Consider the following 22951-nt stretch of genomic DNA (forward strand, 5'->3'; position numbering starts at 1 on the left):
TTAAATTATAGGAGCTAACCTTTGCTCTTTTTCTTGTTGCTAAACAATGGCAGAAAACTTTAGCTGAAGCTCACACACGTTATCACTGCTTGTTAATGTCACAACTGTCATTTTATATTTGATGGACATGATAAATATTTTATTTACAAAGGAGTAAAGGGTCACAGATATAATCAAACTGACTACTGTGCAGGTTTTCAATGTCAGAAAACACAAAGCTCCTTCATTCTTTCAAAATTTCAGGAGCAACAATCATTCCTACAATAAGCCTGAAATGATACCGGTGCCCAATAACTCACAGTTGACTAGGTCTGTAAGTCAGGCAATTTTCACTAGATTTTAGGGTTGGCATAGTCAATATACCAATTGTTACCATACAGGTGAATATTTTTTACTTTAGACAGAAACTACAACAATCAAGATTTTGTTTGCATTTTTTACCATGATTTAATCATCCGCATTAAACATTCCCATTTCATACACAGGATAAAAGTGTTCAGGTTTCCCTTATGGTTAAATGCAACTCCCACAAGCATATCCTTTCTCTCCCCTCCCAACTCTCCACCACCAGTACTGTCATTTAAAACAAGGAAGGCTTTTAAAGAACTGGAATGAAATCGGTCTTTCCTCAGAACTGCAATCAATATGTGATTTAATCTTTAGGATCCACTCACTGTATGTGTGGGGGCAGAGGGTGGAGAAGGGTGTTTAGCTGAACACAGGGATCAAATTCTACTCTTAGGGTTTGTCTACATTAAAAATGTTTTGCACTGGTTTAATTGCTAGTTATGCCTCTGAAACCACAGTGAAGAAAATGGGGTTACACGAAGTGCTTAATTTGTCATGAAAGAGGTGCTGGGGCTAGGGTGACCAGACGTCCAGATAAAATTGGGACTGACCCAATATTTAGTTGTTTGTCCTGCACCTCGACCAATCTATGGTCAGGATGCCATTTGTCCTGATATTTTGGTGTGGGGTGGAGTGGACTGGTCACCCTAGCTGGCAGACTCCCTACCTGGCTCTGCACAGCTCCCGGGAAGTGGCCATCAGGACTCTGCGGCCCCCTGGCATAGGAGCAGCCAGGGGAGTGCTGCACCTGCCATGTGCTACATCCACCATGAACGCCGGCTCTGTCGCGGGCAATGGGAGCTGTGGGAACGGGGCGCAGACCTCCCTGGCCAACCCTGACCCTAGGAGCCGAGGGACCTGCCGGATGCTTTCCAGGAGCTGCTCCAGATAAGCGCTGGCGGGACCCAGCTCACACCAGGTACCTCTGGGCTCTTAGGATCAGGAGTGGCTGGGGGCATTGGGCGCTACCCACAAGTCCTGCCCCCGCAGCTGCCATTGGCATGGTTCCTGGCAAATGGGAGCTGCAGAGCCGGTACTTGTAGCTGACGCGGTGCGTGGAGACCCCCCTGGCTGCCCCTGAGCCCAGGAACCAGAAGGACCTGCCAGGTGCTTCCTGGGAGCTGCCCCAGGTAAGCGCCGCCGTGACACAGATCTTCCCCTCCCCCACTACCCAGTGCCCTACCCCACAGCCCCACCACCACAACTACACAGTGCCCCACACAGGTCCCCACTGCCCAGCACCCGCCCCAACACACAAATCTCCCCTACTGCCCAGCATCCCCAACAGGCCCCCCCACTGCCTAGCACACCAAAACACACAAACCTCCCGCACTGCTGCACTGCCTTCCATCCCCTCATAGCCCAGCACCACACCACAGACCTCTTGGACACTCACTCCCCCACGCCCTGCCCTGGCCGCACTCACCATCCCTGCTGGGAGGTGAGGTGACTGTCAGCTGGGCTGAGCCAGCAGCATGGCCAGGGCCGATCCCGCAGGAAATCACTCTGGCCCCTTGGGAGCTGCGCAATCAGCCAGGCCAGGGCCTGCCCCAACCCCTTCCAGGCTCCCTCAGGACCCACTTGCCTAGAGGGGCCCAGCCAAGCCCCCCCCCCACTGGCCGAGATTGACCCCACTTCTGCACTGGTCTGCACTGGTCCCAGGTGGCTCGGTTCTGGGGAGGCAGGCAGGGCCCCACAGGGGCGGGCATCAGAGACTGTCCGGAGCTGCAGCTACACTGGGGTCTGGTCAGGACAGAGAGGAGCCAAACAAAACCACCACTCACTGCACACCATGCAGGAGGCAGGCTGTTCTGTATGGATCCGTATTCACCAGCTCTCTGGGGACACACACAGCGACCACCACATCTGATTGCCACACACACACACATATGCACCCTGAGGTGCTGGGACGGATGGACAGCTCCAGGAAGGAGCCCCAGCCCACATCGCCACCAGTATATGTCCAAGGGAAGAAATAAGTTGGGGAGGAATAAAGCCTGCGGGTGTGGGGGGGAGAGAGAACTCCAAGAGGGGACAGTGTGAAAAGTATAGGGAGGAGGGGAATGGAGCCCAGGAAGCGGGGAGCCCTGGGGGGGCACCTGCTGGAGCCCATGAATGTAGGAGGCTGAAGCCCACGAAAATGGGGGGCGCTGCAAAGGGGGGATGGAGCCAATTGGGATGGGGGCCGCTGGAGCCCCTGAAGCAGGGAATGGAGCCCATGGGGGGCAGAGTCCATGGGGCGCTGGCTGTGTAAGGCATCTGGAGGAGAGGAGCAGTCCTCCTCACACATGGACTGCCGCTGGATCTGAAGCTCTCAGGCTCATACCGCTGCTGCCTTTCGCCAGCGGAGTCTCATTTGCTCTGGGAGGGGGAAGGCTCCCTGCTGTGTGCACCTTTGAACCTTGCCCCCTCCTCGGTGCATGCCCCCTCACTGCCGCCAAGGGCCTCGTGCCGGCACCTCGGAGTGCACATGCACCGGGAGTGTAGCAGAGCGTGCTCAGGCTACTAATGCTCCAAGGGCAGGAGTTGGCTCTGCACCGAGTGTCCTGGCCCCCTGTGCATCAAGCAGAGGGGGGGAGGGGTCAGGGGACAGAGAGGAAACAGCGGACTTGGTGGGGCCTGGGACTGCAGCGCAAGCTGAGCAGGCCACACCAAGGCCCCTTCTGAGTGTGGGCCTGACGTCACTGAGTTGCCATTGGAAAGCTGGTACTGGAAAGAGCTGCCCTTTCCTTGAGGCTGGAAACAAAAGTCACGCTTCAATTCAGCTGTCATCTGCCAGCTTTTTGCAACCAGGCTTAGTGCTGCACTGGATCCAAACGCACTCTTGGCAAAGGAGCTCTGAGATCCGACTAATCCAAAGTGAACTGAAGTTGCCTATTTATTTTAAGGGGCGGGGCAGCACCCCCAGAAAACTCTGCCATCCAGGAGACTCACTTTGCAACGACAACAGAGAGGAAAACCCACCCCAGCCAATTGAGCCCAGGCAGCTGCTGACCCTCAGCCCAGCCCCAGGGCTGAAGTGCTCCAATGGCTCTCGGCACCCAAGGCTCTGCAGGTGCCCCGCAGAGGTAATAGCTGCATCCTCCCCCCAGCAGAGTGCGTGCACACCAGCCCACCTAGCTCATGGTGGAGCCAGGGAAAGGAGGTGCCTAGCCATGCAGGGGGCAGGGCTGCAGCTAGAGCTCTGCAAGTGCTGATTCCGCCCAGGGCAGGCTGGGGCTGAGCACAGTTATGCTGCTGCACAGGTCACTTACCCACACTGATGAGCAGGAGCTGCACCTGGGGGTGTGCCTCTGATTGATGTATGACCAGGACACCATTTGTCACGATATTCAGGTAAAATTTAAAACTTGGTTGTGAAATAGAAAATTAGTCGATTGGGGATGTCCTATTTGTTAAACCCAATTGCGCTCTGTTATCTGCTGGCAGATTTGGTTTTTCAGGTTGTTTACAGGTGTAACACAATTTAACATAGGGATATGTAGTTTACAGTTCTGAACCACAGTGCGTACCATAGCACAAACTACAGTGGGCACGTAACAACACATAAGAAGCACAGAGACTGCACGGTTGTTTTCAGTTGCTAGCTATCTAGCTAACCGTCTTCCGCCAAAAACCTCGCCCAAAATGGCAATGGCAAGTGAGGAGCCAACTACCAAAAAACATAAAAGACATTGCAGATACAGGACAGAATGGGAAAACACTTACACCAAGATTCGGAAATCCTATGAGTGTGATTCAAAAGCCTTTTGTAAAGCCTGCAGGAAGGAATTTAGCATTTGCTATGGCAGTGAGTCTGATGTTAGGCATCATGCCGATTCAAAAAATTATGAACAAAACACCAAGACTCCCAAGAGCAATACTCTGGTCTCAAATTTTTTCAGCAGGCCAAAGGTTATTGCTGCTGAGCTAACTCAAGTTTACCACACAGTTGTCCATCAACACTCCTATTGCTCGTGTGTCTGTGATCTGAAATTGGCGCCTATCTTGTATCCAGATTCAACGATTGCGAAGCACATCAGCTGTCGCCAAACTAAAGTGGAGGCACTGATCAAAAATGGGCTGTTGCAACCCTCGACAGAATTTTCAAAAGACCTCAGCAAGCCAGACGGTCCTGATTTCTCAGTTGCCACAGATGCATCGAACCGTGTAAGCAGTACAGCAGCCTCAATAGGTCCTACAGGAAACTGCGTGCAGCAACTCCTGGAGTGCTTGTGTCTAGCTGTGAGGTCACAGGAGCCCCTTAAAAATTACCTGAAATTGCAATTCTTCAGAACTTTACAATCAGCTGAACCCAAACCTCTGACAGCCAGGAAATGAAGAGTGAAGGCACACACCAACGCTGCAACGCAACCTTATCTGTCCCCCTTGGAGCTGGAAATAGCCACTGAGAATGGTTCAGTAATATCGATGCCATACATAGATATGAAAAAGGATGATGAGAAGGCGCTATTGTTTGTGTTGTGTTCGAAAGGTAACTGCAGCATTTATCTGCACATGCTCTGGCTGCATTCACTGGGTTACGTGAGGCTGTATTGAATGGTGGAGGGATTAGTTGGAGCGGATTGGAAGAGATGTTAGTGTGCTATGAGAACAGGCGTGCACACTTTGAGGGATCAAGTTTGCCTCTATAGGCTGCATCAGTAGAGGTGCGCTGATTGTCAGCTGTCTAGTGGCATGCATGGCTGAGGTCTCTATGGTTAACGATAGGTAAGTGAAGGCAGTGTCTCAGAAAGGACCTTTGGGCAAAAGTGAAGGGTTTGTGTGAAGTAGACTCAGTGTTTGAGCGTAGGAGGCTCCTGTTTGCCTTGCTTGACATAAACCCAAAGTTTGCCTTTGCATAGAGGAGTTAGACTTTCTCTTACAGAGCTCATATGCTCTATTCCCCAATGTCCTGTAGCATCTGTATGGGTAGTTCTAGTATGTGCGTTATTGGTGTGTTGGGCATTGCTCATAGAGGGAGGAGTTCAGATTGCATTGTGGGCGTGGTGTGCATCTTAATTATTCATTTCCTGGTTGTAAAATGTTAGTTCAGGGAAACTGGACATTGTGGAAGGGCATAAGACACCACCATGCAACCTTAACTGCATTAATGAAGATTTTTGTAAGTAAATTTCCTAGGTGGTGTTGCTGTGGTGATGTTTTCTTTGTTTTACAGAAAAAGACCTTATATTTGTAGGGGATAGTGTTGAGATAGGGAAGTATAGTTATTATGGGGGTTTCTTGGTGAAAATGAGGCTAGATAACACATCCTATTTGGTTCATAAATGGTCCTACCACTGCCTGCACACTTTGTTATCATTTAATGGTGATAATGGTCATACTATGGAATTTTTTTATTATTATTTTTAACATGGAGGAGCTCACTGGGTAGGGAGAAGAAACACAGACATGGGTTATTTCAAAAGATATTGAATGTTTTATTGCATTTAGGTTACCCTAACTTTAAACAAGTGAAAGGAGAACAGTATCTGTCCTTCTCAACCAAGGCCTTTGCCCCATTGTCCCATGCAGCAAATAGCCCCCTCCACTGGCATTTCTACATCCCTTCCATTCCCCATCCTTGCGTCTGCAGCTACAGCTGACTCTTAGTAGAATAGGAAGCTAAGGGCTTGTCTACACTGGCACTTTACAGGACTGCAACTTTCTCGCTCAGGGGTGTGAAAACACCCCCCTGACTGCTGCAAGTTTCAGCGCTGTAAAGTGCCAGTGTAGCTGCACTCCCAGCGCTGGTAGCTATTCCCCTTGTGGAGGTGGGTTTTTTAGAGCACTAGGAGAGCTCTCTCCCAGTGCTATGCCGTGACTACACAAGCCACGTTAAAGCACTGCCACAGCAGTGCTTTAACGTTGCCAGTGAAGACGTGCCATAAGAGAGGTATGAAGTGGCCCAGGAGAGGAATACAGCCTGAAACAACAGCTCTGAGAGGTGTGAACTCCTTCATGCATCTCAGCCGACGTTTCCATCCTCCCTCCTTGGGGTATACCTACAGTGGGCCACAGAACACTTCAGTGTAGACACTACCTATGCTGATGGGAGGGATAATCCCTCCCATCAGCATAGGCATTCCACATCCATGAAAGATGGGTAGCTAGATTGATAGAAGAATTCTTCTGTCAATCTAGCACTGTCTACAGTGGGAGTTAGATCATCTTACCTACACCACTCACGGGTGTGGATTTTTCACACCCCTGAGCGATGTAGATAAGCTGACAATTTTCTAGTGTAGATGAGGCCTTGGTTTCAGCAATGTGGTTGGCTGTTATCAGCTGCAAACTACAATCTCAGTGCTGTATACTATACCACACACTGAACATGTGCATTCCATTCCTCACTCATCTATGCATTGTATGTGTGCCTGTTTTATGCCATAAGCTTGCCTGTTCTCAGCTCCCTAACTCCTCTCAGCATTGTGTACCTGTTCCATGCACTAAACATGCTCATTCCCAGCTCCGCATCCTGGGCTCAGCACTGTGGGGGCATATTTTGAAAGGGAGATAGAAAGGGGGCGGGTATAAAGGGAGGACATTCAGCAGGGCTGAGCTGAAGCACTTTTATATCCTCCACCACACAGCTTACCCACACTCCTCTGCCCTCACTCTCCCTCCAGAAGCACCATCATCAGGAGGGAAGAGTGAGCCTGGAACCACTCCCTCACTGCTGGAGATAGGGGAGTTCTAGGTTCCTCCCCTAATCAGGAGGCAGCCATTTGAGGGGGCAGGGGCAGGGCACAGATGACTCCACTTCCCTTTTCCGGAAGTCATGTCACTATCAATATGCTCAACTTTCCCCCTTCCCCACTATGTTCCTATTCTGTCAGCACATCTCAGCTCCCAGTGCGCAAAGTCCCTTTGAAGACCATCCCTTGTTCATTGAGAAAAACTATTTTTCTGGAAACTCAGTTCTCCATCGAAGCTCTAGCCCCTGAACTGGGTTTTTGAAAACACGGCCTTTGAGTGATCCTTGCACGGCTGAGGATTGTTGTGTAGGGATATGCTGGCCCCTTAACAGGTGTGCTGGAGAATAGCCCTAAGGTTGGCAAAGGGGCAGAGCCATCACCCTGCATCCTCCCAAACTCTACACTCCCTGCACTGATCCAATGCACCCCACAGTCCCACTCACCGGCCCAATCCTGCTTATTCCCTAGCTTGGCACCAAAATAGTTATAATGACCTGAAAATATTATGAGCAGCTCATGTTATGGGGAATGTATAGCATGAACCACTTGACCAAAAGACCCTGCAACTTGCTTTTCTTTGATCACATTCAGTTCTACTGTTCAGGAAAGAGTGAAGGACATGAGTTGTGACCGCATGACCCTTGGCTTTTTCATCCTTTTTAATTAATGCTAATTGCTTTGACAATACTTGTAAAGCAAAGTCAGAGTCTGCACATAGGATTTAGAGCACTTTGAAGTATTGCTCTTAAACCAGAAATGTTGGTCTCAGGGCAAGACTTCCAAAAGGAGCCCTTGTTGAATGCAGGTAGAGAGCAACTGGTGTGCATAGCACATGATCTCTCAAAGCTGCCAAGGGTAGGGCTCAAATCCACAGTGCCTGGGTGCAGCTCAAGTTCAATAACCACAACACGTCACCTTGAGCTTCCCAGTTACTGTAACAACAGACTGCCTGCAAATCTTCTAGCTGTGAACGGAGTCTTGTCTTGCTACACATGTGCATTTCACTCTCATAGGTATATCTATGCTGCAGCAGCTAAAGTGACACAGCTGTGGTGCTGCAGATGTGCTGCCACTGTAGCATAGACATTTTCTACATCAAGGGAAGAGGTGTTTCTGTTGATGTACATAATCCACCTTTCTGAGACCTGGTAGGTAGGCAGGTAGAATAATTCTTCCATTAACCTAGCTGTATCTACAGTGAGGATTAGATTGACCTAACTACAGCGCAAAGGGCTGTGAAAAATTTCACACCCTGAGCAATGTAGCTAGGTCAATCTATGTTTTAGGTGTAGACCATGCCTTAGACATAACTAGTATGTGCCAACCTGGAGGATTAGAGCCATGGTTTGAACCCCAGATGTGTACAATAAAACATTAGAAGAACCAAGGTGATTTGTAACAACTGATTTTGGAGGGGGCTCTATCTCAGGAGCCAATTGCTCAGATGACTACAACTGTGGGTCACTACACGGTCCTGCACCCTCATGAGGCACAACAAATTTAACACAGTCCAAGTATATGTGCATTTTTAGAGCATATAGAATAGTTAACCCTGTAGACATAAAGAATCACTCAACCTTAGTTACACAGATCTGCAATTGCTATATTTTAGATTTATAATTCTTCATTGTCCTGCAGGTAGAGCACTGTGCTTGGATTATAATAAAGTTGATGTACAGTTTCCCCAAATTACCACTAAGGCTGCTTAAATGGAGTAGTTTGTTCTGTCATGTTTGTGGTAGACAGAGCCTATGCATCAGAGAGTTTGGTCTCCTCTGCCGTGGCAAATTTAGAAGAGCAACTAATTTCAGCAACTTCGGTGGTACGTGCGAGTCCACAATCAAGCCAGTAAAGTGTTGTCTGTCTGTCTGTTACTATTTACAATAATGTGTCCATTTTAGAATAATAGAATTGTAGTACTGGAAGGGACCTTGAGAGGTCATCTAGTCCAGTCCCCTGCACTCGTGACAGAACTAAGTATCATCTAGATAGACCATCCCTCACAGGTGTTTGTCCAACCTACTCTTAAAAATCTCCAGGGATGGAGATTCCACAGCCTCCCTAGGTAATTTATTCCAGTGCTTAACCACCCTGGCAGTTAGGAATTTTTTCCTAATGTCCAATCTAAACTTCCCTTGCTGCAATTTAAGCCCATTGCTTCTTGCCCTATCCTCAGAGGTTAAGGAGAACAATTCTGCTCCCTCCTCCTTGTAACCACCTTTTACGTACTCGAGAACTGTTATGTCCCCTCTCAGTCTTCTCATCTTCAGACTGAACAAACCCAAGTTTTTCAATCTTCCCTTATAGGTCATGTTATCTAGATCTTTAATCAAGTTTGTTGATCTTCTCTGGACTTTCTCCAATTTGTCCACGTTTCCTGAAATTCAGACCCTAGAACTGAACACAATACTCATGCTGATTAGGCCTCAACTGGGAGTAGAGCAGCATTCCTTCTTGTGTCTTGCTAATACATCACAGGATGAGGTTTGCTTTTTTTTTTTTTTTGGCGCAAGTGTTACATAGTTGACTTATATTTAGCTTGTGATCCACTATGACCCCCAGATCCCTTTCTGCAGTACTTCTTCCTAGGCAGTCATTTCCGATTTTGTATGTGTTCAACTGACTGTTTCTTCCTAAGTAGAGTGCTTTGCATTTGTCCATATTGAATTCCATCCTGTTTTCTTCAGATCATTTTGAATTTTAATCCTATCCTCCAAAGCATTTGTAGTCCCGCCCTGGTTGGTATCATCTGCAAACTTTATAAGTGTACTCTCTATGCCATTATCTAAATCATTGATGAAGATATTGAACAGAACTAGACCCAGAATTGATCCCTGTTGGACTGCACTTGATGTGCCCTTCCACCTTGACTGTGAACCACTGTAACTACTCTCTGGGAACTGTTTTCCAACCAGTTATACACCCACCTTATAGTAACTCCATCTAGGTTGTATTTCCCTAGTTTGTTTATGAGAAGGTCATGCAAGACAGTATTAAAAGTCTTACTAAAGTCAAGATCTACCATATCTACCAATTTTCCCTCCTTCCGTCCCCTCCAAGAAAGTTGTTACGTTGGTTTGACATGAATTGTTCTTCCATGCTGTTGGTTACTTATCACCATATTATCTTCTGTTTGTTTGCAAACTGATTGCTTGAATTAGTTGCTCCATTATCTTGCTGGGTACTACAGTTAACCTGATTGATCTGTAATTCCCCACGTTGTCCTGATTTCCTTCTTATTGATGGACACTATATTTGCCCTTTTCCAGTCCTCTGGAATCTTTCCCATATTCCATGACTTTTCAGAGATAATCGCTAATGGCTCAGATACCTCCTCAGTCAGCTCATTGAGTAGTCTAGAAAACAGGCACAGACTTCCAATTGTCCTGGGGGGGTGCTCAACCCCCACTCAGCCCTAGGCCTCACCCCCACTCCATCCCTTCCCCCAAGCTCCCACCCCCGCCTCTTCCCATCCTTCCACCAGCCCTGCCCCCCTTCCACCACTTCCTGCAATGCCCCACTCCTGCCCTGCCTCTTCCCACCCCCTTCCCCAAGCATGCCCCATCCCCGCATCTCCCCCTCCCTCCCGCATGCCGCAGAACAGCTGGTAGCATGGGTGGGAGGGAGGGGGATGAGTTGATTGGCAGAGCCGCTGGCAAACAGGAGGCACTAGTGGGGAAGGGGAGAGATTGGCTGCCAGTGGGTGCTAAGAACCTGCTAATTTTTTTCTGTGGGTGCTCCAGCCCTGGAGCACCCATGGAGTCAGAACCTATATTCTACAATGTATTTCATCAGGCCCTGGTGACTTGAAAACATCGGACTTGTCAAAGTAATTTTTAACTTGTTCTTTCCTTATTTTAGCCTCTGATCCCACCTCATTTTCCACTGGCATTCACTATTGCTACAAACGTTTTAGTTTTCACCAAAAAGAAGTCATTTAACACTTCTGTCATTTCCACATCTTCCATAGGGTTCATTTTTAGGGAGGCTAAGAGCATTGGAAATATTCCAAACACATCATCATACTTAATCATACACTGATGCCAGCCAAAAGAAAAATGTCTGCTACGAGTGCTACAGAAAAGCATAATGCACAGGAAACTAGATCTGAACAAGGGCAACAAAATCCTGGTTTCTGGGGGGAATTTAGGTCTTGTCTACACACAAAAACGTCACCAATTTAACTAAATAGATTTAGTTACATTGGTGCAATCCTCTTGTGTGGACACTATTAAGTCACTCACTCAGTTATAGCTGAAAAAACTGACTTAAGTTGAATTGACAAAAGGTATTCTTAAGCTGATTTAAGTGTCCCCACAGGGAAGTTGTGCCATTGTAGTTAAATCAGAACAATTTGCATGTGTAGACAAGGCATTAATTTTCAGTTCTAGTCACAGATATAGATTAACAAAGTTTCATGGAGTTTATTTGCTAGTTCTCTGATAAGTACTTATTAATTGACTGGGTAGGGCAACTAAGGCCTGATCTACACCTAAAAATGAGATCAACCTAGCTATACTCAGGGCTCTGAAAAATTTCACATCCTGTAAACATAGGTCAACATAAACCCCACTATAGATGAGCTAGGTTGATGGAAGAATTCTTCTGTCAACCTAACTACCCTCTCTCAAAGAGATGGATTAGCTACATTGACAGAAGGGGTTTTTCTGTCAATACAAGAAGCAGCTATACTATGGTGTCATTGTAGTGTAGAAATATCCCAACACTAGTCTATTTCACCTTTAAACAACTTTTGCCGTCCTTTGAAAAGGAGAAGGCTAAAAAGAACACAGGAGTCAGCTGAGTTTAAGAGAAACAAGGTGCTCAGATTGGAAATGTAGAGAAACCAAGGGGTGTCTATTTAGGGACAGATCCTGGAAACTCTTGCTCACGCAAGTATTCTGTTTTTAGTACTATAGTTGAACTACATTAGCCAAACCTGAGTTGCCCCTCAGCTTGGGAAGTACTTGGGTAAGGACTGCCAGGAGTAGGAGTTTGCAGGATAGCCCTTACTGCCCACCGATCCACCAAACACATTGGACATCTGTAGTGAAATCGACACGGATACATGCTCTAGGGAGTACCCAAAACAAAAGAGAGAGAGAGAGATTGCCTCATAACCTTCTGCTTCCTGAATTTAGTAGCAGAGTAGGGCCACAATCCTTCATGCTGAGCTGCACAGGCTGACATTTGACTTCAAGGTGCTCCTCCCAGGTGCAAGAGTTTGCCTCTGCAGAACAGCTTGTAGTCTCAGAGCTTAGATCACCCATAACTCACTTCAAGCAAAAAACACATTTGGGACAAGTGTGCTATGTCCTAGTCACCCAACTTATGGGAGAAGGAAACAATCAGGTGCTGGAATCGCAAGAGAAAGAACAACAGATCCAGAAAAGGCTGTAGCAGAGCTATGAGCAATAGTGCTAGTAAGTAAGATGATGCAGATTTGTCTGTTAGAAGACAAATAGGTATCTCATTCCCTCTGCCCCATATCAAGGCAATTCCTCAACGTAAAACTAAGGTATACCCAAACCATTTAGGTAACAAGCATTTAGGTAACTTTCAGGGGTTTATCTCAAACTAACTTACCCAAGAACAGCTTGGGGCCTGAGGCAAATGAACAGGTCGATTATGCTTAGATAGTCTGTATAAGTTTCAAACTAGACTGTATTAGATATAGGCCTGTACCATAAAGTTAGAATCTGGGTATGAACTTTCCCCATATTTGCTGGGGCTCTGTGGTTTTGGCTTGGGCGCATCTCTGTTCAGCATGATGTATATTGTATATTTAATTGTGTAAATGCGATCACAGAATCCTAATGGATGCATTGCATAAGTGTACAGATAAGATAAGTGAAACTCTGAACCTTTGGAGGCTTGCCCATCAGCATGTTGTATTTATCATTAGGACTCCATCCTAAGATTTGTGTGCTTGTGCTATCCAAAGTTACATCTTAAATGATAGCTTATTATGAATGCTCTAAAACAGCCACACAGGCATTTGGGGGGTGGGGGAGGGAATGCAATGCTGTAACGGACTGGTAGAAAGCAAAGCTAAGAAGGAATCCTAGTCAAAAGTTCAAACCAGCATGATGTCACGTGACATTCAGGGTAGAGCCTATTGGCTGAATAAGCACAGATTTAAAGTATTTCTGACATCGGAGGAGACTGTAAACTTGGGCACAAAGCTAATGCCATAGCTCCACTCTGCTGGGAAATGTGGAGGACAGGAAAGAGGAACAAAGCCTCCAAAGGAATAAGCGGAAGAAAGCAGAGCATGCTCTCTCTTCCATGGCAACTCAGGGATCGTCTACACTGATTGTAGCACTTAGTGAAGACGCTATCTGTGCTGATGAGAGAACTTCTCTGGCCAGCGTAAGCAAACCATGTCCCCGAGAGGCAGTAGGTATGTCGACAGCAGAAGCCCCCCCGTTGACATAGCATTGTCTACACCAGGGGTTAGGCCTGTGTTGTCACTAAACTATGTCACTCAGGAGTGCAGAAAATCCACACCGCGAGCGATGTAGTTTTACCAACATAAGTTGGTAGCGTAGACCAAACCTCGGAGTGGCTATGGTTTTACGGCTCTGGATGCAGTGAGGAGTAGATAGGAATAGCAGGGAAGAGAAAGTTTCCACTCGCCCTGGAGGGCACGTTCCACTCATAATTTGTATCCAGCTATCCACCAAGTTAACACTGCTCCTTGCATTATTAGCTTCCACTCCATGCCTGTATCCTTCTCAGAGACACAGAAACATTTCCTTTGTGCAGGCATGGGCACGGATGCCCTGAGGGCTATTAGTCAGAAACTCCATTAGATTTCCCCAAGTTCTTCATCTGCCTCTTGAGGCTATTATCATCTGATATGTCTCAAAATACATAACTACCACTAGTGCAGGGTGTGCATTTCAATTTAGACAACTGAAGGAGGAGATAAACTGCAAAGAAAACTAACAGAAGTACTTTACAACCTCATGAGTAAAAATCATAGTCAATATTAAACACCAAGATTTGGTTATTTTTAGATAAGTGTCAGAAAACAGGACATAATGCAATATTAAATATAATTTAGTAATAACCTGTATGTCTGTCTGTATGTACACACACATTGAAACCCACATCTTTACAGCAGTGCAAAGTTATTTTGTGAGGGGAAGGCAGGAGTTTGGATTCAGTGCTTGATGATGTCATTGTTATAGTTCACCACTAGATGGCAGCTAGGTAGCATTAATTCTGTCATTTAACTGCTACATATAGTTTCCAGGAAATGCAACTGACATACATAAACATACATTAGCATTCTCATGTCTTCAGGCTGTTAAAAAGCATCTCTGCACGCACACGCTGGGTGTGAAAACTGCAGAATGAAGCGGACTGGTTTGGGCATCCCAAGAACTTCTAATGAGAAACTCTTCTACAGCCCTGATGCATATACATTATTACATGTCATTTCCCAATTTTACCACAGTTCCGAGTATCACAGTAATCTAAGCTATTTTTAATTGTATTACTTTGTCCAGAAGAATGGTGATGCTTATAATGAATATTTACAGTCACTTTTTGCAAAAAAGCATCAGGCTTCATTAACATAAGAAATCCTCACCCATCTCAAATCTATAATTTGACTAGCTGAGACTTTTGTGATTTATAATTAATGCAAAAAGAAAAGGAGGACTTGTAGCACCTTAGAGACTAACAAATTTATTTGAGCATAAGCTTTTGTGAGCTACAGCTCACTTCATCGGATGCACTCAGTGGAAAATACAGTGGGGAGATTTATATACACAGAGAACATGAAACAATGGGTGTTACCATACACACTGTAATGAAAGTGATCAGGTAAGGTGAGCTATTACCAGCAGGAGAGCGGGAGCGGGGGCGGGGGGGGGGGGAGGGGGAAAGAGACATCTTTTGTAGTGATAATCAAGGAGGGTCATTTCCAGCAGTTGACAAGAACGTCTGAGGAACAGCAGGGCGGGGGAAGGGGAATAAACATGGGGAAATGAAACCTATAAATTAATGCAGGCACTCCACATTTTTGTAGACAATATAAGGTTCATTCTGACAAATAGGAGGCAACAGAACATAGTCTTCTGATTTTATAAACTTTTCATCTGGGATACAAAAGCTAGAGACCTTATGTACAATGTTTTGGTTTGGTTTTGGTCACACTGGTGCGGTTAAACCAATGTAGTTGTATACCCTTAGTACAGATGGGCTGTGTCAGCCTAAACCGTGATTTGTGGCAGTTGTACTTTGAAAATGAGGCAAGTCACAGTTTAAACGGGTTGCAGGATGTCTTACACTAGAGTTCTGAACTGATGCAGCCATATCAATGTAGCTGCACAAGTGCAAAATACCCACTGTACATAAGGCCTTAACTGTGTCCCATTTACTCAAAAATGCAGCAATATAACTGGCCACATCCATTGACAGTGGTAAGTTTTTAATTAGGCACAATGACATCCATTATAGTTAGTACAACATATTAAGTCTCCACCCATCATTTTGAAAACATTAATAGATAACTACAGGTAAAATAATTGACTGCTTTTGAAATATGCCTCCAAATATTTCATTAATTTACCAACAATCACTGCCAGTAATGCACAGTAAAAACAAACTGGAGGTTTGATTTATGTTGTGACTTTCTCCCCATTGTGCTCTACAAACCTTAACATTTTCTGGTCCAAAGGAAGAGTGCGACCTACTGAATCAACATGACTGCACGGAGCACCACTTAAGTATTCTTCAGCAATCTCCCAGCCAAAAACTGACCCAGCCAGTCCTGACTTAGCTTGGTAAAATCCAAAATGATTACGTCACAAGGTGGTATAACTGCAGGCCATAATAAACTGCCCTTGAAAATGTACTTGAACAGCTTTGCTGCCAACACTTTAAGATCAAATTATTTTTCCCTGTGTATATTAATATTAGCTTCCAAACCTGGTATTTTAAAAAAACAAAACAAAAAACCACCATTGCTTGCTGGCTGTCAGCATATTTTATCAGTAACAAGCTGCAACAGCTCCTAGCATTCAGGTTGTCATTTCTGTATTAATAAAAACAAACCTTGCAACGTGAACATATAGTGGTGTTTGCTTTCCTTCTTACCTCTTCCTTCTTTTCTTCGGTACCAGAAGCTAAATTGAGGCTCAGCTGAGAGTGGCTGCTTATGCCACTGTCTTCATTTCCATCATCATAGTACCCAGTTTGCACTGAGTCCTGGAAGCAAACAGGATTTCTCCTCAACTTCAGAGCAAGTAACTCAACTCTTTCCTCACTTTCCATTGAGCTCAGTGACAACGTGCTGTGACGATCTGGGCAATGGAAATTAATATTGCACTTGACCTTCTCAGCACTGGGGCTCTGAGGTTTAGGGGCAGTGGGCCTAAGAGGAATGCTAGGCTGCTCAGATTCACACATAAACTGACTGGAACTTTTTGGTTCGTCAGAGTCTACATAAAACACCTCATTAGGAAGTGCACTAAGGTTATCAAAACCATGTGATGAACTATCATCATCTAGGACGCATGATAATGTCCTGAGGGTGTTAGCTTTACCAGTAAATACATTTGTTTCAGTGTCTGTATCCTGAGAAACAGCTGGAGTATGAAGATGCGGAGTTCCAGAAAAGGTAGAATCTGGACTGCACACAGGGGAAATGCACCTCCGTCTGTCATTTTCATTGCTACTAGAAACCCTGCGGGAGTAGTCATCATGTAGTCTGCTGTTTGGCCTCGTTCTCTGGTTTTGTTCGTTCAGAGAAGGAGTCATGCTCTTAGGACCCTCTTTTTTCCATGCAGCATCTGTAACATTGCTTACAAGTTTCAAAACTCTGTCAAAATCCTTTGCTCTGATAGGGCTCTTCCAGCGTTTTGACCGTCTCTCTGGGTTTCCACTGGCTTTGTCCAAGTCAGCAGAGGAAGTGCTTACTGTCCTTTGTGGCACTTGCTTTTCACTTGCAATCTTGAGGTCAGTGAGATTTGATGTGGATTTTCGTTTGAACGAGCTCTTTTTCAAAAAGTTTAAATTGTCTGTGCTTTTGCTTCTCCTGTAGATAATCCTGTTGTTTTCAGGATCTTTCACTAAAATTTCACAGATCTTTGGCTCCTGGGCGATAGGAGATGTTGGCCTGATGCAGTTCTGCCGACTCTGAATTTTTTCAGTGTCTAATAAATTGATGCGGCCAACACCATAGGCGCGTCTGATACTGCGTGATCGGTGAGTATTCCTCAGGAAGGAATCATCACTTTCCTCTACATCAGAGCAATCAGAAGCCAAACCATCCACTGCATTATGGAAATCATGTAAAGGTCCCGAATAAGAATACCGGTTAGTCTGAACTCTCACCATTGCACCATTTGAGACATGTTTTCCCACAGTGTTCTCATTTAAGACATCCAAGCTTTCTCTGGCCTGAATTCCTTGAAGAACTGAAGATTTTAATTTCTTGAACGATCCCATTTTTCTAATGGACGACAAAGCATTCCACGTTGAAGAGCTGCCCATCACAATCAGAGAACGAGGCCTTTCTGAGTTGGCGGTAGTTCGTTTCCTAGGGGTAGAGAAAAAGCGCATGATTTTTGAAGGGCTAAGATTGTCATCTTGTATTTCCTCTTCAGCTTTGGTGTTGCTATTGCATCCCCCATTGCTAGTTATACTTCTTGGTTCTTTATTATCCATTACTATACAGGTAACAGTGGTGCCATTTCCGCAGCCATTCTGAAATGTTGTCATGTCCTCAATGCCATAAGTATGAGGGCAGAGGGTGCTATAGCTCAGATCCACAATACCATCTTCCTCAGTTGTCCCAGCCCTTCATCTACGGCACCTCTTCTTGCCTTGTTTTCACATCTATGGTGTGAACTGAGCTCTCCAGACTGCACTGCCTGCGTCAAGAAAACAAAGCCAGCAGTTAGCCATTTTTCCTCCCACAAAATTCCCTACAAAATGAGATGCGATTCCCTATGAATAAAATCAAGGAATATTAACGAAACAAAGCTATACCATGGGCTCGGGAAAAGCTGTTAATAGTTCACTTTAAACAACAAAAGGGATACTTATGTTCTGTTTAGTTATTTAAAGGACCAATTTAACTTAAATATGTTTTTGTTTATTTGACTCAAATAATCAAACCTACCTTAGAAGAGCAGATCTACTGTAATGCTATATGAGTTATCCTACCCAGTTTAACAATACATTTTAAGCAAATATAACCCCACCTCTAAAGCACATTATACTAACTATTGCTAGAAACAAAATTCTAAGACTGAAACACAGGTGCTTCAGCACTTGCCTTGCTCTTTCTTTTTTACTTAACTTGAAGCAAAATAGAAACTTAAAAAAAAACAACAACCACTATTCGGGGGGAGGGAGAGAGATCCAGCCATTTTTCTCATCGCAATACTAAGTTCCTGAATTCCAAGACACATGACCATATATGCAACCAAGGGGAAAGACTCACATCAAAAAGACTGAAGTCACATCTGACTGCCTTCAGACTTACGTGATAAGGAATAAGAAAAGGAGTACTTGTGGCACCTTAGAGACTAACAAATTTATTAGAGCATAAGCTTTCGTGAGCTACAGCTCACTTCATCGGATGCATTTGGTGGAAAAAAAAAAAGGAATGTGTGCCACCTTCTCCTATAATATTACTGCCATAATACAACATGTATATTTTTCTATAGTTTGCTACTATCCAAGGGCCAAACTTTGATCACCTTACTCATGCATGGAGTATCACTGAAGTAATAAATGCGAGGCACTCAAGTGTCAGCTAAGGAAATTAAAAGACAAGCCTAAATCAGACAAATCTACACCAACGTAATTTTCTCTAAAATTGTTGGAAGAGTGAGCTAGGACAGCCAATGGTGGGATGTGATGCAGATGAGCATGGGAGGAAGTAGCGTGTGTTGTGCTTCATATACGACAAACAGACAAATTAGGGTTCACCGGGCTGTGCTTTCCTGACTTTTTGGGTCATATACTATCCACGGATGCTGGGAGGGATGGAAATTAAACAAGGGTGATAAACAATTCATTTAAAAAGTTCAGGGACCCCCAACCTAAAACAGCTACTGCCCTTGACATGAGAGCAATGACAAGTTTCCTTGGTACTGTCAAATTTTGCTAGGGCCAGTGGGATCAGAGATACCCAGGTATCCAGGAATGGGCTCTTGGCCATAAAATAAAATAGGAAATGTACAGATATACTAAATGAAAGAAGTTCCCGTGAAATCTGCCCCTTAACCTCTGAAGCTTGGTCTCCTTTTTTGTTGTAAGGTCTTGGTCTCAAGTAGTCATGTGAACTTTAAAGGCTAATTTGAATCAAGAAGTAAAAGCCCCCTGGCAACCAAAGAAGCTGGGAAGAAGCACTTAGGCACAGCGTGAAGACAGAAAGCTTCCCTGTTCACAGGATTTAAACAACCCATTCCCATCCCCTCTCCACACTTGGCAGGTCCATGAATATTAAAGGGAGAAGCCCCATTTGTAAATGTACCATCCCTCCCCCACCCCTGCACATATAAACAGTTATCGCCACATGGAGTACGGTAGGTTCAAAAGTGAATTAAGCTTTTTAATGGTTACATTTCCCCCTTAGAAAAACAAACTATAAATAGAAAAGGAGTACTTGTGGCACCTTAGAGACTAACAAATTTATTAGAGCATAAGCTTTCGTGAGCTACAGCTCACTTCATCGGATGCATTTGGTGGAAAAAACAGAGGGGAGATAACATGCATCCGATGAAGTGAGCTGTAGCTCATGAAAGCTTATGCTCAAATAAATTTGTTAGTCTCTAAGGTGCCACAAGTACTCCTTTTCTTTTTGCCAATACAGACTAACAGGGCTGCTACTCTGAAACCTGTCAAACTATAAATAGTAAACAGTGCACATGTCAAATTATAAGCAATAAGATACCGCAAATGTTAAACTTTTAGGAGTCTTTAAAAACACTGGATCCAGACTTTTAAAGTTGAGTCCCTCCTTTTGGATAAATTTTAAATGGAGGTTTTAAAATCTCGTCCCCTACGGAGAAAAAAAGGTTTTGCGGTGCGTGTTTCAATGCGACGCTTAAAATCTCCCTCATCTATGTTTTAATTCCCCTCATTCAAATGGTCTCAGCTTGAGCCTGCCTTGTCGCACTATGATTAGTTGCCCCCTACAAGAGTTTAGCTGGGAGAGGCTTATTCTAATGATTTAACAGAAGCTTTGTTAACTAGAAATGGGCAAGTTTCAGAGGAGCAGCCGTGTTAGTCTGTATTCGCAAAAAAGAAAAGGAGGACTTGTGGCACCTTAGAGACTAACAAGTTTATCAGAGCATAAGCTTTCGTGAGCTACAGCTCACTTCATGGGATGCATTTGGTGGAAAATACAGAGGGGAGATTTACATACATAATATAATGGGCAAGAGCTTTCGGACGAAATCCAAAGGGCTTGAAGTTCAAGCCTGCCCTCGTTTTGGTGCCTATCCACAACTGCTGCTACTTTTACTCGGTTTGACTAACAAACGTATTTGGGCATAAGCTTTGGTGGGTTAGAACCCACTTCATCTAACCCAGGAAAGCTTACGCCCAAATAAATGTGTTAGTCTCTAAGGGGCCACAAGGACTCCTGGCTACTTTTGCTGATACAGACTAACAGGGCTCTACCACTCTGAAACTTTTCACTCTATCATCATGCAAACAGGAGAGGATTTTGGAGTCTCCCCCCCCCCCCAAAAAAAAAACCCCACCAACTTTCCAAGTAACACGCATCTTTTCATAACATTGCATCCAGCATTGGCACTACTCGGGTGGAGAGCGGTGTGTGCGCAGAGAAGGGCGCACCTAAAAATGCTCGGTTTCAGAGGAGCAGCCGTGTGCGTCTGGACCCGCGAAAAGAAGAGGAGGACTTGTGGCACCTTCGAGACGAACGCATTTATTGGAGCATAAGCTTGGGTGAGCTCCGGCTCCCTTCATGGCAGACGCGGAGACTTCCCGTTCCCCAGTTCCTCGAGAACGAAGTACGGGGGGAAGGGCCGCGAGAAGAGGCGCTTGCGAACCTCATTTACCCCCACGCAACGAGGGCGGAAAGCAGCAGGCTGCACGCCCCGGGGTCCCGGGGGCGGCCAAAGCCCACCCCCGCCTCAGCCACCCAGAGGGGCGTGGGCTGGCCCAGGCGGAAGCACCTGCCCCGCCGCTCGCCCATCCGCCCGGCAGGGGAAGCGGTGCCCCCGCGCGGGGACGGAGAAGGAGCCGGAGCCCATTACCTGGGAGGAGCCAGGCGGCCCGGCCCGGGGCGGCAGGCAGGACTCAGAAGCCGAGGGGGCCGCCGCAGCTCCGAGGGGTCCTTCGGCCGCGCCGCTGCCCTGCGGGCGGAGCGATCCGTTTCGCCATCGCTATGGCAGCGGCGGGGAGGGCGACGCTCGAGCCGCGCAGGGGGGAGGCCGCTCTCCAGAGAGGTGCAGGGGGCGGGGCGCGCTTCAAAGGCTGCGGGGAGGAGAGCGCGGGCTAAGCGGCTCTCGCCCACCCGCAGGGGCCGGTCCGGTCAGAAATGTTCCCTCGCCCACCCTTGTGTCTCTGCCCGCAGCTCCCCTGTGTCAGGCTGGGGGGGGCCTGCCTGGGCCTCTACGGGCAGGGGCTAGACGAGGCTATTCTTCCCCCACCGCTCGGTTTTCAGTGACAGATTCCCCCGCAAGCCAACAGGGGAGGAGAGCCCCAGCCGCCGGCCCCCCTCTGGCCTTTTCTCCCCTCCCACCTGCGAGGCAGAGTCCAGGCGCCCCTTCATCTGCAACCAGAACGGCGTCGGCCCAGGCCCGGGGCTGCCGATAAATACTTAGCCCCTAGCGAGTGATTTAAGTGCTGGGCACGCAGCAATTGAGGGGTTGATTCCCCTTTTCCCTCCTCCCGCCCTGCAAGAGACGAAGGGGGGGGCTGTTTGTTGTGCTGTGTTTGAATTTAATTATCATCCTCTCAAAAACAGATCAAGGCTGAACGGGGAGGGAGGTGGCAGCTGCACACATTAATAATGAAGCGATTCCCCTTCCGCGTTGGGTGTCATTGCTGTTGACCTTCGTTCAAGCCGGCTGCCAATTAGGGATTGAATATGAAGGAGGCAGGAGCAGGAGAAATTGCAGCTCTCCCCATGATCTGTAACTTTCAGTAACCTCCCAGCCGTTGAATGGATTTCTGGTTCCCACACCCTCTCCTCAGCTGTTGGTCCTCTACAAGTTGCATTCTCATTTGCTGCACTGAGAAAATACTGACTTTAACCTTCAGCTTCAAAGCCTGTCTTCCCCACCTCTTGCAAGGACTTCCCCTTATAATGCCTGGTTTTCTATGTGCATCTTCCAAGCTGTGGTAGGTTTAAAACGCTTACCTTTTTATTTCAAATGTGTAAGGCTAAATCCATCTCTGGTGCAACTTCATTTATTTCTATAGTTACTCCACAGGTGGATTGGCCCCATAGGTATGATGCTGTCAATGCAAAACACACAGAATTTGTGATTGGAGAGAACCAGTACTGAGTGTCAGGTATGCCCTGCCTCATTTTGCTATTCACTATATATTTCTAGTTATTACATGTGCCTGAATTTAATGACCACTGCCTTTGGTCAAATTTTCGTTATTTACAGCCACTGTTCCACAGTCCAATAACAATCTGGTATAAAATGATCACCTTCTTATCAAACCCAAGTATTTCTTTTTGCAGTTTCAGTGTGTGAATTATTTGACCCCCCCCCCCACTTGCTTAAATGGTGTAACTGATAAGTCCATTTTAAGTACATGAAAAGCATACTGAGATCACCTTTCAGTCTCACGTTTGCCAAGCAGAATATAATTAGGAGGGAATCACATATTTACAAACAAACATGCATCTTCCTCACTTAAATATTTAAATTGCAGTGGTGTCTCAGCCATCCTGGGCCCCATTATGTAAGGTG

General features: G+C 46.0%; 1 protein-coding gene across 7 annotated transcripts in view; it reads right to left on the reverse strand.

Annotated features, from left to right (window-relative positions):
* SPATA13 (spermatogenesis associated 13) overlaps window positions 1-22951 on the reverse strand; it is a 132779-nt gene that overhangs the window by 69604 nt on the left and 40224 nt on the right. For 3 of the 7 annotated variants that reach the window (XM_038407252.2, XM_038407284.2, XM_043504307.1), the window contains exon 2: window positions 16137-17914. In XM_038407252.2, the coding sequence (XP_038263180.1) occupies window positions 16137-17762 (1626 nt within the window). In that variant the 5' untranslated portion in view covers window positions 17763-17914. Of the gene's footprint in view, window positions 1-16136; window positions 17915-21277; window positions 21403-22078; window positions 22280-22386; window positions 22485-22951 lie in introns of those variants that run through there. The other 4 variants (XM_043504309.1, XM_038407258.2, XM_038407266.2 and 1 more) reach the window with 3 other exon arrangements.

The sequence above is a fragment of the Dermochelys coriacea genome, chromosome 1 (genome assembly GCF_009764565.3).
Source record: "Dermochelys coriacea isolate rDerCor1 chromosome 1, rDerCor1.pri.v4, whole genome shotgun sequence".
NCBI lineage: Eukaryota > Metazoa > Chordata > Testudines > Dermochelyidae > Dermochelys > Dermochelys coriacea.